Source organism: Neolamprologus brichardi, chromosome 3 (genome assembly GCF_056152115.1).
Source record: "Neolamprologus brichardi isolate AB-2024 chromosome 3, ASM5615211v1, whole genome shotgun sequence".
Taxonomy (NCBI): domain Eukaryota; kingdom Metazoa; phylum Chordata; class Actinopteri; order Cichliformes; family Cichlidae; genus Neolamprologus; species Neolamprologus brichardi.
This window is the reverse complement of record NC_142106.1, coordinates 54,546,157-54,561,458: the sequence shown is the minus strand read 5'-3', so window position 1 is coordinate 54,561,458 and position 15,302 is coordinate 54,546,157. Positions and strand designations below refer to the sequence as shown.

The 15,302-nt window shown below is 42.9% G+C and overlaps 2 protein-coding genes across 2 annotated transcripts in view; both read left to right on the top strand.

Moving 5' to 3' along the window:
- LOC148105865 (protein NLRC3-like) overlaps positions 1 to 15,302 on the top strand; it is a 232,103-nt gene that overhangs the window by 207,884 nt on the left and 8,917 nt on the right. The gene's annotated exons all lie outside the window — the stretch shown is intronic.
- On the top strand, positions 1,788 to 7,673 carry LOC102780104 (protein NLRC3-like). Its single transcript, XM_087838967.1, has 4 exons — positions 1,788 to 2,061; positions 2,178 to 3,966; positions 5,466 to 5,642; positions 7,460 to 7,673. The coding sequence occupies exons 1-4, from the start codon at positions 1,788 to 1,790 to the stop codon at positions 7,671 to 7,673; spliced, it is 2,454 nt and encodes an 817-aa protein (XP_087695093.1).

Sequence of the window (15,302 nt, the reverse complement as noted above, 5' to 3'; positions counted from 1 at the left end):
TTACCAGAGCTCTTATGTTTCACTCAGTGCTCCCACCAAACACCTTGGAGGACACATTAGTGTGATTTAGATTTCATTGGTGCAAACACCAGTCACACAAGCTAACCCATGGAGGCAGCAGCAGGCTTTGTGTTTGGTAAAGTCTGTTGGCTTAAACTAAGAGAGTTTAGTTTGTTAGCACAAAGAGCTGTCAGCTAAAGCCCCGAATGCACTTTGAATACAGATGAACTGAGAAAAACACTTTAAATACAGCAAACAGTCAAACTGACAACATCTTTTTCTGCTGATCATCCACAGCAGTACATTTAGCATTCATGCTAACAGCAGGCTATGACTGTCCAATGAGCACCAACACAGGTAGGAGTGAGCAGTGATGAAGCAGGACTGTGGGCAAGTTTGAGCTACAATCCTATTGGCTTCTCAGTTTCTCCAAAGAAAAGGGGAAAAATTCCTGGTGTTGTGAAGATGTGAGTTGGTCTTGTTGTCGTGGGGCTGGAAGGATGCTGGCAGTGAGAGGCTTTTCATACAGTGTTCAGTAACAGAATGAGAAGAAAGCCACTGCACATGAAACAAGGTGCTCGTAGTGTTTGTTTACTGTGTTTGTGCCACAATGTCAGATCAGTTGTAGAGTCACATGCAGACTTGTCCAGTGAAACCAGTGCAAGTACTGCAGTACAGAGCAAAGACTAAGCAAGCCAGGAGAGCTCTCCAACTTTCTGAAAGTATCAGGATACTTGAGTGATAAGAAAAAGTGGATCATGCAACAATGTCCCTCAGCACACAAAACAATCAAAGCAGAATAAATATGATGTTTTAGAAAGGCCGATCAAACACTTACAGGGACCTGAAGAGAGAGAACCAAACAAAATGTCATGGCTAACAGAGGAACTCAAGCACAGACTGAGTTCTGACAAACAAAAAGGTGACAGTTTATTCACCAAAGGGGTGAACCACAGTGCTCTATATATGTACAGTGAGTTGGGGAGGGGGTCCAGGGCTCAAAGGGAAAAGTAGGAAGGGAGTCCACACTCACTCATCTTCAGTCACTCTTGTCCTGCTCTCCACTCACACAGCCACACACGGGAGTCACAGGTAAGCGTCTGTAACCAGGTCCCGGGAAATATATACTCAAAGTATACACAAAGTTAACCCAGCTGTCGAATTTAGAGAGAGATTTCTTAGAAAGGAGCTGAGATCATGAACACAGGAGAGTCAATGTCCCAGCGACGAACTGCTCCACGCCGCAGCGTTAAATGGTTCCCGGTAAGCCCAGGTGAATCAGCAACAGGTGGTGTAATCATCATAACTGTGTGGACCAAGAGCGAGAGGCCATTACAAGCTCCACCCAGGCAGGCAAAACACTAGCAGGAGAGAGCAAAACATAAAACCTGAAAAGCCATCATGAGCCAGCCAGAGAGACACAGAGTTTTATACTAGAAGAGAAACCTGCTCATCTTCATCATGTTTATTTAAATAGAGAAAATCAGAAGTCTCTGTGTGTCAGACCACGGCTCTACACGGATACTTCTAAGCTGCTTCAGAGTGAACTGACCCAGATAATCTGCACACGGCGGCTGTAAAACAGTGAAAGTCATAACTGTCTCTCTCTGATGGAAAGCTTTTATTGTGAAGTCAGGAAGTCTGCAGGAAGTGTTGAGTTTGTATTCATCACTCAGTGTTTAATGAGACAGGCCGACAGGAAGAGCAGCTCATTAGTGTTGATGAAATCAAAGGAACTGTGAGGAACTGCAGTTTGGTCACATCTTTATGTTTTTCACTGACAGTAAATGTTTTTAGTGATAAAGACATGTTTTCACAGAGAGAGGAAGAGGAAGAGGAGTGGTGTTTGTGAGGAGGAGCAGCTGTCCTGCTGTGCTTTGTGTCAGGACGTCCCGAAGGATCCAGTCTCTACCAGCTGTGGACACTGGTTCTGCAGACAGTGCATCTCCTCATACTGGGACCAGTCTGCTTCATCAGGAGACTCCTCCTGTCCCCAGTGTGGAGAAAGATCCAGAAGCAGAGCTGGACTGCAGACAGCCAGTCAGAGCAGCTGTGTACAAAGGAAGACTGAACATCTGTCTGCTGATGGACTCATTTCTGAAAACTGGACTTCTTGTGTTGTTCAGACATTGAAGAGTTTACGTTCTCTTTAGTCTCATTGTATTTCTTTATTTCAGCAGATGTTGGTCTGCAGGAGGTTTTAGATGAACATAAGATCAGTCTGAGGAGGAGATGTGAACGTGTGACTGAAGGAAGTGATGAAACAGGAAGTAGAACCCTCCTCAACACGATCTACACTGAGCTCTACATCACAGAGAGACAGAGTGAAGAGGTTCATACCCAACATGAGGTGAGGCAGCTGGAGACAGCTTCCAAGATGGACGCCCTCCATGACGCTCCAATCAGGTGCCAGGACATCTTTAAAGCCTTACCTGACCAACAGAGACCCATCAGAGTGGTTCTGACCAACGGCGTGGCTGGTGTTGGAAAAACCTTCTCCTTGCAGAAGTTCACTCTGGACTGGGCAGAGGGCTTGGAGAACCAACATGTCAGTGCTGTGGTTCTGCTTTCATTAAGGGAGCTGAACCTGATCAGAGATGAGCAGTACAGTCTTCTGGAGCTGCTCCATGTTTTCCATCCAACATTACAGAAGGTCACAGCAGAGAAGCTGGCTGTCTCTCAGCTTTTGTTCATCTTTGACGGCCTGGATGAAAGCAGACTTTCATTGGATTTAACCAACAGGAAGCTGCTGTCTGATGTCACACAGAAGTCATCAGTCAGCCAGCTGCTGACAAACCTCATCCAGGGGAATCTGCTTCCCTCGGCTCTCGTCTGGATAACTTCCCGACCTGCAGCAGCCAATCAGATCCCTCCTACATGTGTTGACAGACTAACAGAAGTACGAGGCTTCACTGACGCCCAGAAGGAGGAGTACTTCAGGAGGAGATTCAGTGATGAAAAGCTGTCCAGCAGAATCATCTCCCACATGAAGACATCCAGGAGCCTCCACATCATGTGTAGTATCCCAGTCTTCTGCTGGATCACTGCTACAGTTCTGGAGCACATGTTGACTACAGAGCAGAGAGGAGAGCTGCCCAAGACCCTAACTGACATGTACTCACACTTCCTGCTGGTTCAGACAAAGAGGAAGAAGAACAAGTACCATAAGGGACATGAGACGAGTCCACAGGAGCTGACGGAGGCTGACAGGGAAGTTCTTCTGAAGCTTGGGAAGCTGGCGTTTGAACATCTGGAGAAAGGAAACATCATGTTCTACCAAGAAGACCTGGAGCAGTGTGGTCTGGATGTGACAGAGGCCTCGGTGTACTCAGGAGTTTGTACAGAGATCTTCAAAAGAGAGTGTGTGATCTTCCAGAAACCAGTCTACTGCTTTGTTCATCTGAGCATTCAGGAGTTTCTGGCTGCTGTCTACATGTTCCACTGTCACACCAACAGGAAGACAGAGGTGCTGAAGAACGTTTTGGGAAAAGAATACAACGAGTCCTCTTTGCATGATTTCCTTAAACGAGCCATGGACAAATCCCTCCAGAGTAAAAATGGCCACCTGGACCTGTTTGTTCGCTTCCTTCATGGCCTCTGTCTGGAGTCCAACCAGAGACTCTTAGTAGGTCTGCTGGGTCAGACAGTGATTAGTCTAGAAACCATCCAGAGAGTCATCAACAATCTGGAGGAGATGAACAGTGATGAAATCTCTCCTGACAGAAGCATCAACATCTTCCACTGTCTGATGGAGATGAACCACCTCTCAGTACATAAGGAGATCCAAAAGTTCCTGAAGTCAGAGAACAGATCAGAGAAACTCTCTGAGATCCAGTGCTCAGCTCTGGCCTTCATGCTGCAGATGTCAGAGGAGGTTCTGGATGAGTTGGACCTGCTGAAGTACAAAACATCAGAGCAGGGACGACTGAGACTGATTCCAGCTGTGAGGAACTGCAGAAAGGCTCGGTGAGTCCAGATGTGATCATTAACATATTGATCAGTGTAGGTTAGTAGTTTAATTTTGAAAATAAAATCAGATTGTAACCACAAAGTGTTTGTCCGTACGCTGCAACCTTCCACACCATTCCTTTATTGTACAGACTCAGCAGCAGCTCCATGGATCCCAAATCCAAGAGTGGAGAACAGATTTGAAGTGTGTCACATCCATGCAGTCACAGCTGTTTCCACCATGTTTCCACTGATATTAATCCTGTTCAACGACACGTTTCATATCAGTGAATATGTTCTTTAGGACGTCCACTGACATGTTTAAGTGTCCTGCTGGAAATCACTCAAATCATCCATGAAAAATCCTTTTAGTGTTTCTAACTTCACCCTCTGTCGTCTCTCTCTCTCCATCCTCCTCACTGCTTCTTTCACTGATAATCACACAAACATTGTATTCAGCTACAAAATAACACAATAATATCATCTGATGATCATTATTAGAAGAGCAGGATCCATATTTGATATCAGAGTAACACACTGCTTGGTTATGTGAAGTCATCATCAGTGACTGTGGGTCAAACAGAAGCTCTCTGATTGGTTGCTGACCTTGGTCACCTGTCCACTCTCACCTGTTTGTGTTTGCTCTCTCTTTGCTGTCTCCATCCTCTCTCTCCTTTCTCTCCCTCTCTGTCTTTGTACCGTCACTCAGGTCCAATGGAAACAGTGACATTTACAAACCAATCAAAGACAAACTGATCCATGTCAGGTTATAACAATATTCAAAGTGAATACAGGCTGCTGCTGGACACAGACAGGTAACATCATTTTGACTTGCTGTCACCTGGATCTGGACTCATCAACACTGAAGCCCTGAACAGGAATACAAATCATTTTCTGCCAACTAGCGACACACCAGCAGATAATGGCTCAGAAAGCTAAAATGAGCCAATCATTTCTGTGTTTAGTTCCCCTGAAATCAGATCTGATATCAGCAGCTCTGAGTTCATTCATCATTATTGTCCAGTGATGAGATTTCTGCTCCGTTTGTTAACAGTCAGCAGGTTTTTCCTGCGTGTGGACGTGAACAGTCGTACCTGACAGCAGGTAGCAAACAGAGATCATCTTTCCAGCTGGAACTCTTCACTGAGCTGAACTCATTCAAAATGTTCTGAAGTCAAAACAGGAAACAGTCCAAGTGTGTGTCTTCACTCTGACTCTGGATCAGATCTCAGTGACAGACTGTGGACATTATGGAAGCCTAAATGTGACACCATCTTCCTCCTTCATCTGCAGATTAAAGCCAAACAAAGATTCTCATTAAAAGTCTGCAGGTCTGAGAGAGACTCAATCGTTGTGTCATGTCAAACACAGTAAGAGGAGCTGAAGCACAGATGTGAAGAGCAGATTCATCAGATTATGACCTCACTCTGTTTTGTCTCCATATACATTCAGTCTGTGTTTATAATGCAGATTTTCTGCTTGTATAATAACACATTTTATATTTTCTATCATCACAGACTGATTGACTGTCGACTCTCAGAGTCTCACTGTGAAGTTGTGGCCTCAGCTCTTAAGTCCAACAACTCCCATCTGACAGAGCTGGACATGAGTGGAAATGATGACATCAAGGATTCAGCAGTGAAGCTTCTGTGTGCTGGACTGGAGAGTCCAAACTGTCGACTGGAGACTCTGAGGTGAGTTCACTGACTGCGGCTGTTGTTTTTTTTTCTATATATCAGGTCTTAGATTGATGTTTGAAACTTTCTTTAGTTCCTAAATGTTCAGGATTTGTCTGAAGACAAATGTGAAGAAGTTTGAGTGCTTTCAGAAATGTTGTCTTTCCAAATGACTGAACAACAGTTTTTCCTTTTGGCTCCAAACAGAAGTGACAGACTTGAGCAGGGTTCATTTAAAGGCTGACAGAAGTGGAGTGGTGACACGGAGATGTTTGACAGGACAGTGTCTCAGCCTCCACAGGTTCATGTTGTGCTCCATCAGTCAGTGAAGATGAAGTCAGTGCTGATGAGGCTGTAGAGTGTGTGAGGGATGTGAATGAGGATGATGAAGATCTGATGATAGCAGATAAAAACAGGCTGCAGAGACTTTGAGCCATACAGGGCACACAGTGTGTGTACAGAACAGCTGAAATCATTATGGAGGCCTCACTGGAATATGGAAGCATCACAGTACAGCTTCAGTGAAGCATTAAAGTCTCTGATATGAGATGAGAAATGAAGCAGCCAGAGCTTTTTCATGAGTGGAAATCCACTGTGACTGCGATTTGCTGCTACAGCCTCCAGATTAGCCAGCAGCTCATCCTGCTCAACATTTTCTCACCAACTTTAATGGAACTGTGATGTTTTCAGCTGGAGTGATGGTCAGGGTGGCCTCGCTCTCCTCTTCTTCTCCTCTTCCTCTTTCATTTGTAAAGCCACTTCTGCTGGTTTCATTCATTTGGAAGTCCTGTAGCTGAGTTTGGGAGAGACTAACAGCCTCGGCAGCAGAGGGGAGAAAGGCTGTAACACCACCACTTTACTCTGTTCTACCCTTTCACATCATTTTATCAGGAAACAAATATGCTCATGTTTTTACTATGTTTGTCTTGAAGATGTAAGAAGATCACATGGTGCTTTTTATTATTGTGTTGGTTTGTTTCCTGTCTCTTGGATGGAGCCCAGCTGTGCGTGGCCCCTGGGCCTGTGGTCAGAGTGTGTGCTGGATAATCCAGCCCAGGATGAGGCCAAACTGACATGGGATGAAATGTCTGTCACATAATTGAGCTTAGTGTAGTTTCATTTCTGTACAATTTAAAAACAACCAAAACTTTGTTCTGTCTTTTCTATGTTATTCTGTAGACTTTCTTTGATATTGTGTCCAAAAGGAGCAGCTTTTACTTTGAAAGGGAGCCGTCTCTGTTTCCTCTTCAGGTTGGATGATGGAAGCAAATTAGTCAAAGGAGCTTGCAAAGAAAAGCGTCTGGACTTCTTTAAGTTACTTGAAGACGTAGACGAAGCAAATTAGTGTGTGATGTTGTTTCAGTGTTGCACTTTGTAGACGCTCCCTGAGCACTCGTCTCACAGCCAGCTGCACAAAGAGACCAGTGTTGTTAGTCCAGGTCAGAAGATGACTTGTTGGAATGAAAATGAGCTTGTAGTTTGTCTGCTTTAATAATGTGACTGGAAAAAGGTGTTGGACTTCAAATATGTCCATTTCTTTCACACTTCACCTTTAAAAGTGAAGCCTTGTGGTTCCTGGAAGGAAAAACACAACTTTTTCAAGTCTTTGTCCTGTTTTTATGATAAATGTACGACTTTAACGTGAAACATTCAGAGTTTTTTCTCTTGTTGTGTTTGTTTGAAGCTGCTTCCTGTTGGCTTCAGCTGTTTGGAGTTTCCATTTTCTAAACTTCTACATTCTGAACCTTCTTCAGCTCTGAACAGATGATGAAACACTGAATGATTTCAAGCTCAAACTTTGTCTAATAAACTTACATCTTTCATTCTTTATACAGATTGAGTGTCTGTGGTTTGTCAAAGATCAGCTGTGATTATCTGGCAGCAGCACTGAAGTCCAACCCCTCCCATCTGAGAGAGCTGGACCTGAGTACTGACTACTGGTCTTCGACCAAGAAAAAGCTGCAGGATTCAGGAGTGAAGCATCTGTGTGGTTTCCTGGAGAGTCCAGGATGTGGACTTGAAACTCTGAGGTCAGTCAGCATGTTTTAGTTGTGCTGAGATGAATATGATGTGAAAGTTGTGCTGACACTAAACTGCAGACATCAGGCTGATATTATACTGATCCACACTGAGGATCTTCATGGTAAAGTCTGTTTTCTTCTTCTCTGGTTTAGTCCATTGACTGCAGCAGAACAATGTTCACATTTCAAACCTTCAAAGAAGAAGAAAAATCCTCCACTGGATAATTCACTGTGAAACTCTTCAACTCTTCATTCCACCTTAAAGTCTGTCTGACACTGAAATCCAAAGCAAAATGTGTGTTTGCTTTACAGACAGCAGTCCAACTCAAACATACAGACATCATCCAAAACACAGTCCAACATCCAAATCTCCTCCACTGCCAGCATGAATGATGGGAAAGAGAAGGAGGAACACTCTGACATTAAGGGTTAGAATGAGTTTCATAAAGCATACTGTGAAGATCAAAGCTGCATTAGAAAGCTTACATGAATGAATGAGTGGACAGAAGTGGACAGAGATCATCTGAAGCACTTCAAAGGCTTTAAATCAGCACATTTCTCTTTATTCTTTATCAACTCTGTTAGTTTCTCTCAGTTTTCTGTGGAATGAAGCTAACAGCATGCTAATAAGATGCTGACCAATAGGTTTCTATTAAAGGTTTTAATTTGTATATGAAAAAGTGCTTTGGCTCAGCAGGGATCAGCTTAAAGGTAGAATACAGCTGCTGGATGGGATTAGCATGTCATAGCTATCTACCAAACTGCTAACTGGGGGATTTCAGGCCATCTATGAGTAGGGAATGGGTACCAGTATCCGGAGGTGTGGAAAATTTGTGAAAATCTCCCAGTCAGTTCCTCACAGCACACTTCAAACATTTCCCTCCCACAGCATCAGGACCAGGGCTTTTTCTCTCTTTGATCCCACTAAGAGATTTCCACACAAACACCTCATCAGTGGGACTCTCAGAGCTACCAGCCCTTTGCTACAATCACAAAGCTCTTCATTGAAATCAATGATATCAAAACTGGAATCAAATGAGTCCAAGTCTTCTGCTGATTCAGCATCACATTCATCTTTGCTCCTTGTTCTGCATCCCCACCATGGACTTCATTCCTTTCCAAGCCAGCCTTGAGTGTCCTTTATTCAGCTCATCCTCTGCTTTACTTTTACACCTGATTTTAGCTGCTTTATCTCTCTTTCAACAAGTTTCTGTGCCTCAATCTTTTTCTTCTCTCCCTCATAACAAGACAGCTTCTTCTGCCTGAGAACATGTTGGAGTGATTTACTAATCCAGGGCTGCTTATTGGGGAAAATGCTTCCTGTTTTCAAAGTAATCCCCATTTTTCCCAGAAAGAAATGTAAGTAGAAATCAATGATCTAAGTGAGAACATGAGCCTTTAAAAAGTCCCAGTGGGTGCAGTCAAAGCAGTCCCTCAGTCCCAGTATAGAGTCTTTGGTCCAGACTGGAACAACTGTGTGCCCAGTTTGAGCTCTCTTCAGTCCTGTGACCTGACAGACCCAGAGGGGCCATCACATCACATTTAGAAGCTCCCCTAATGGAGCCACAACACATGTCCAATACTTAGTCTGTCTTGTTGAAACAACTGGAAGAAATGATTCAAGGACTTAGTCACAGAACAGAGATTCAAATCTCCAAAATCCAACTGGCTGCATCAGGACATATAGTCTGAAACTCTGCACAGTTTCCTGTTTGAAGCTGCTTCCTGTTGGCTTCAGCTGTTTGGAGTTTCCATTTTCTAAACTTCTACATTCTGAACCTTCTTCAGCTCTGAACAGATGATGAAACACTGAATGATTTCAAGCTCACACTTTGTCTAATAAACTTACATCTTTCATTCTTTATACAGATTGAGTCTCTGTGGTTTGTCAGAGATCAGCTGTGATTATCTGGCAGCAGCACTGAAGTCCAACCCCTCCCATCTGAGACAGCTGGAGCTGAGAGGAAACAACCTGAAGGATCCAGATGTGAAGCAGCTGTCTGATCTTCAGCAGAGTCCAGACTACAGACTGGAGACTCTGCTGTAAGTAGAGTGATGGAGTGAGTGGGTGGTGCTGTCAGCAGTATTGTACTTAACACAGTCAGTATGAAACAAAGATCCAGTGTTTCCTGTAAAGCTGCAGCTTCTCAGTGAAGCTGTGAGAGGAGAATGGTGACAGGCTTCAGGATTGGACACAAACACTTCCTGTTTCTGCCTTTTTGTCACCTTTATGGTCACCATAGTAACAGCTGACACGCTCTGATCAAACACTGTCAACAGCCAATCAGCTGTCTGAACAAAGCAGCACACAGACCAATGACTGCATTCATTTCCAAGTTTAAAGCAGTGAAGAACACAGTCTGTAGGTGAGGAAGAATTTAGTGAGAGCAGATGTTTGGATGGAATTCCTCCAGTTAACAGCTGGAACCGTCCATCTGGATTGTTGGGCTTGTTGTTGGGGTTCCTACAGAGCTCAGAGTGGACACACCAAGGTTCTTCTAATGAATGAAAGTCCAAACTCAAACTAGGAGGGAACAACATTTTCATCAACTTCAATAAAAATCCAAAGATTAGAAAAAGTGAAGCAACAATGAGTCCTAGTACAGTCCCAGCACTGAAGTCCCTGCTGCTCTTTATACTGGATGTGCTGCATCACTGACTGACAGCTGATGAAGAGTCTCTGGAAACACTCGTTTATCTCCTCTGCTCTTCCTTCTTCTCTCTGCAGGTGGCGATGATGGTAAACAGGGCGGTGTGTGTGCTGAGAGAGGAGGAGCTGTGTCCTGATGATCCAGAGAGGTTGAAGCAGCAGCAGCTTGTGTGTAGAGACGCTCTGACTGGGCCATGTTACTGGGAGGTGGAGAGGAGAGCTTCATCCAGCAGTGACTGACAGAGGAATGAGAAGAAGTGCAGATGACTGTCAGTGCTGCAGAGTGAACTGCTCTGAGAACAGCTCCACTGTCAGACACAATGTAGAGTCCAGCATCATCCCTGTGTGTCCCTCTGGATCTGACAGAGGATCATCAGTGTATCTGGACTGCTCTGCTGCTGCTCTGTCCTTCTACAGTCTCTGCACAGTCTCTGTCTGACTCTGGCTTCAGACCCTCCTGGATCAAACTCACCTGGAAAGACTTTCAAACATCACTCAATAGATTTGAATACAGAATATATTTGATATATACTGTAGATGTACTGTAGAGTTGCAGTTTGTCACTTGTAAATACAGTCTGTGAGCAGCTATGAGCTGAAAGATCTTTCTAGAAACACGAAATGTTTTCACTCTTCTGTTGCTTTTTCATATATTTCCACAACATTAATATTGATCCCACCTGTCTCACCTGTTTCATGCTTTTATACATAATAACAGGACACGTGTGATGTGAGCGCTGCTGTGGTTGCTGTGCTGTACGTCTTCATTTAGATAACAGAGACATCTAGTGGTTCAGAGGGAGAACTGCAGGAGGTGGAGCTGTGTTTTAGCATGGAAAACTTTTTTATTTTTATCTTTTAGGTGCAGATACAAATATGACAAGTATCAGTGTAAGATACAAAAGGTCACATCAGTTAGCAGAGGGAACAGTGATCACACAGCAATGTAAGAATAGAAACATAACAGTGAATCTGGACATGTATACAGATGGAAGCAAACAAACAGGATGTAACACTACATTAAAGCCAAAAATGGGAAGAAAACAAAGCCAAAGTAAAATATATTTGATCTCAGGAATCCAAATCAGATGCTTTAGAGCAGGGGTCGACAACCCTGGGCATGCGTGTCACAGCTGGCAGGTGAAGGGTTAACTGATGTTACGACCATAGCTGGACTGGCCATCGGGCATATCGATGGTGATTTTTTAATGGGCTGATGATGTTTTTTTTTTTTTGTAATGGTATAAAGGATGGAAGGTGGCGGATTGGCCGGATGCTGGTCGATGTGTAAAAATAAGTCAGTTGTTTGGTGGTGGCTATGGTGTAGCTTCCACAGAGGCAGCAGGTGGATGAAGGAAAGGGGAGGCAGGAGGAGCAGAGACCCGAGGCAGCCGCCGGTCCGAGTGTCAGGTGAACTGAACTTCAGGTAAGAAGTTATGACCTGCAGTCTATCTGGGTCAGATATAAACCAAGTTTAGGTGGAGTTTATTTTCCTTGTGCTGACTTTTTACAGTCAGTTACAATAACTCGTACAGCGTACTAGCTAGCATGACGGAGTTTCTATACAGCTGGGTGGGTGCTATGATGTTACTGATAGTGAACCTTACAGTGGCTTGCAAAAGTATTCGGCCCCCTTGAACTTTCCCACATTTTGTCACATTACAGCCACAAACATGAATCAATTTTATTGGAATTCCACGTGAAACACCAACACAAAATGGTGTACACGTGAGAAGTGGAACGAAAATCATACATGATTCCAAATATTTTACAAATAAATAACTGCAAAGTGGGGTGTGCGTAATTATTCTGTCATGGAAAAACACACTGCCATCAACTTCTGCTTTGTTTTTGTCAAAATCACTGTAATATAATCACTGTACCTTTATATACATGTGACTTATATTAATGCTGCTGCCCTCTTGTGGCTAAAGTGTAATTATGTTATTGTTATTAGGGAAAACATTTGAGAGTAACATGAAAAATGAGTCAGCACTTTGGCTTTAGCTTAAGAAATCCTCATTTTTATGTCATCAGTTATAGTTGCATGTATTCATTATTATAATTTAACCTTTAATATTGATGCCTTAAATTGATTTTATGTGAACTAGCAATAATTTTATGGTTCTATTAAATAAAGACATCACTAATGAATTAATTATTTCAGTAATTAATTTAAAAATGTACATAATCAATTAAAGAAATATATCAATAATGAATTATACATTAATTTCATTTAAAATGTTTCATTATTTGTTTATATACAATTCAAATTAGTTAATTACATATTTAATCAATTATTGGTTTGTTTTCTATGTTAATTATTTTACTGACACATTTAATGAATTATTTAATGATGTATTTATTTACTTCACGTTGCTACTCCTGGCCCTGCATCGCTGTTCATAAACACATTTTATTTGTCAGCTTCACCCATCAAAGTCAGGGGGCGGGGTTAATGCTGATCAAGTCAAAACCATTGCTTTGGTCTGGTGGGCGTTCTTTTAGTGGGCTTTTCTGTCACGGCCTGCGTGGCAGACTATGATGAGGGGAAGGAGGACCCAAATCCTGGACTCTTTGATGAGGTCAGTGCATTTATTTACAGTGATGCAAAATAATCCAAACAACAATAAATCCCCAGTGCGTTCCCGACTCTGACATGTCCTCTTGCCAGTGTTAGTGTTCTTTGTCTCCGCTCCTCAGTGTCTGAGCACCCCGTGCTCGCTGCCCTCTCGTCTCCACACTCCTCCTGGGGAAGAACAAAGAGGCAGCCGTCAGCAACACCACAATGCGGCAGACTAACCTTAACTAACTCGCCAAGAGACTAACGTGAAGTTACGCAATGATCCACATCGGAGAGAGCTCCACCACACTCCTAAGTAGCTCCTCTGACGAGGCTTGATCAGCTGCAGGTGTGAGTAATTCTCCTCCGCAGGTGTGGCCAGGCTCCTGGCTGACACACACACACACACACACCTAGATAAACAAACATGGAAACAGGAGACAGCAGCACCAAAAACACACATGTCCATAACTTCTTACAGGCCCTGGGTCACCCAGACCCCGGTCCCATGACAATTTCTCAAAAGTAGGTAGGCCTACACACCAGGGTTTGGACACGTGTGGACCCAAACTATACTTAAACTTCACCCTTTTTTGTGTGTCACCAAATACACTTTAATATCTTCTAGACAAGAATGTAGTGGCACAATCTTTAACCTCCTAAGACCTGAACTCCTCCGTGGCATTCATTTTTAATTTCTCTTTGATATTTGGGCTGATTGGGACCTGATGAATGTAAAAACAAAGAATTATCAGATTTGTTTTTACCAAATGTTTGTTTCTGAGAAAAATGAGAGCCACATATGAGGATATTGGTCTAAAATTTCGATAGCACAGTGGCAGTATAACATCCTCGTAAGTGGATATCAGGCCCTTGTAGAGCAAAATTGAGTATTTTGGTCTAAACAACCCAAAATGTGATGTCCACATATGTGGACGCCAGGTCCTAGGAGGTTAAATATCTGCTCACTTTGTCAAAATGAACCTAATCATCTCTGATGAATTCAGTGATGTCTGCCAGCTCACCTTGCAAGTGGTCGAGCTTATACCGCCGACAACGCGGCACACAACTTGTAAACCCCCTGCTGACTATCACCTCTTGAGTTATTTATTTATGTTAGTTTCAACTGTTCCTGCAAAAAGTAAGCACGTGTTACTGATAAAAAGTCCAATAGAAGCAAAGTCTAAACTTTGAAAACAAAAAACAAAAACCTGTCTGATTCAGATCTGATCTTTGGGGGGTTTCAATAAGCAGTGTGACCCGTGTATGTGCATCAGGGGTGGGTTTTGATTATCGATTTATCCATTAAAATCGATTCTCGCTTGGATAACGTGATATATAACAACCACCAAACAGCTAAAACAGTAAATGAGAGCAGGAACACGGATTCTGCACAAAGACGTAAACACAAAGCGCGGAGCCGCCGACGCATCAGAATCAGTGAGATGTGACTTTCTCACCTGACTGCACGGACACGAGCTGAAAGCCGACAGCTCGCTGATTCTGATGTTTCGGCGGGTCCGCGCTTTGTGTTTACGCCCTTTTTGCGCTGATTCTGAAGCTGCACGTTTTATCTCTCTCCAAACAATATTGAGTAAACCAGCAGCAAAAGAAGATCCAAACTGCGCTTCACATAAACATGGTCATGAATTCCCTCTGATTGTTTTGCTGCCACCACGATAAAATCACACTTCATGCACAGCTCTCTCTCTCTCTCTCTCTCTCTCTCTCTCTCTCTCTCTCTCTCTGTACTTCAAGAACAGTTTCCCGTCTAAAAATCTGTTTTCTGCATCATTCGCTTGCTTGTTATGCACAAGTCTACCGTTCTTACAGCCTGTCGGCCACTGTTTGTTTTTTCCTTTTACTTACTTCTGAAAACAAAGCCTCGTTTCTGCCGTTCAATACTGAACAAATTTAAACTTTTTAAAATTATGAAAAACTGCAAAACGCTCAGCTGTGTCTGTAATCAAACCTCTGTAACTTTGCTTCACGTCAGCAGCATCAGGTAATGTTCATATGTTCATTAATGGTTTTCTTTCGTTTTTGATGTACTGCAGAATATTTGTATAAAATCCCAGGCCAGGAAAACCTTCATGTTTTTCTGTTTTATCCTCAGCTACTTTGACACAAAGGCATCTGCTGTGATGCTCACACCTTTGATAAAGTCTCGCAAGTGTCAGATTTCTTTTAATAGATATAAAAATATAGAAATGTACTGACGCATGACCTGAATTATAATATTTCTGACTGTCTGAAGCAAAAATTTCCCCGATTCAAATTGAATGAAATTGAATGGAATCGTGGATCGAATCGATTCTAGAAATGAGTGACGATACCAGCCCTAATATGCATGTTTTAATAAAAGAGATAATGTTGGTGTTTCAGTCATGTAGTAACTGTTAGCTTTAACTGTACAAGGCTTGTTAGACATAATGAAACACATCG

What these genes read in the sequence shown, in the direction of transcription:
- LOC102780104 (XM_087838967.1), top strand. Translation starts at nt 1,788, where the DNA reads ATGTTTTTAGTGATAAAGACATGTTTTCACAGAGAGAGGAAGAGGAAG. An exon ending in TCAGAGCAGCTGTGTACAAA is followed by an intron (nt 2,062 to 2,177) that starts GGAAGACTGAAC and finishes TCTTTATTTCAG; the next exon opens with CAGATGTTGGTCTGCAGGAG. An exon ending in TGTCGACTGGAGACTCTGAG is followed by an intron (nt 5,643 to 7,459) that starts GTGAGTTCACTG and finishes TTCTTTATACAG; the next exon opens with ATTGAGTGTCTGTGGTTTGT.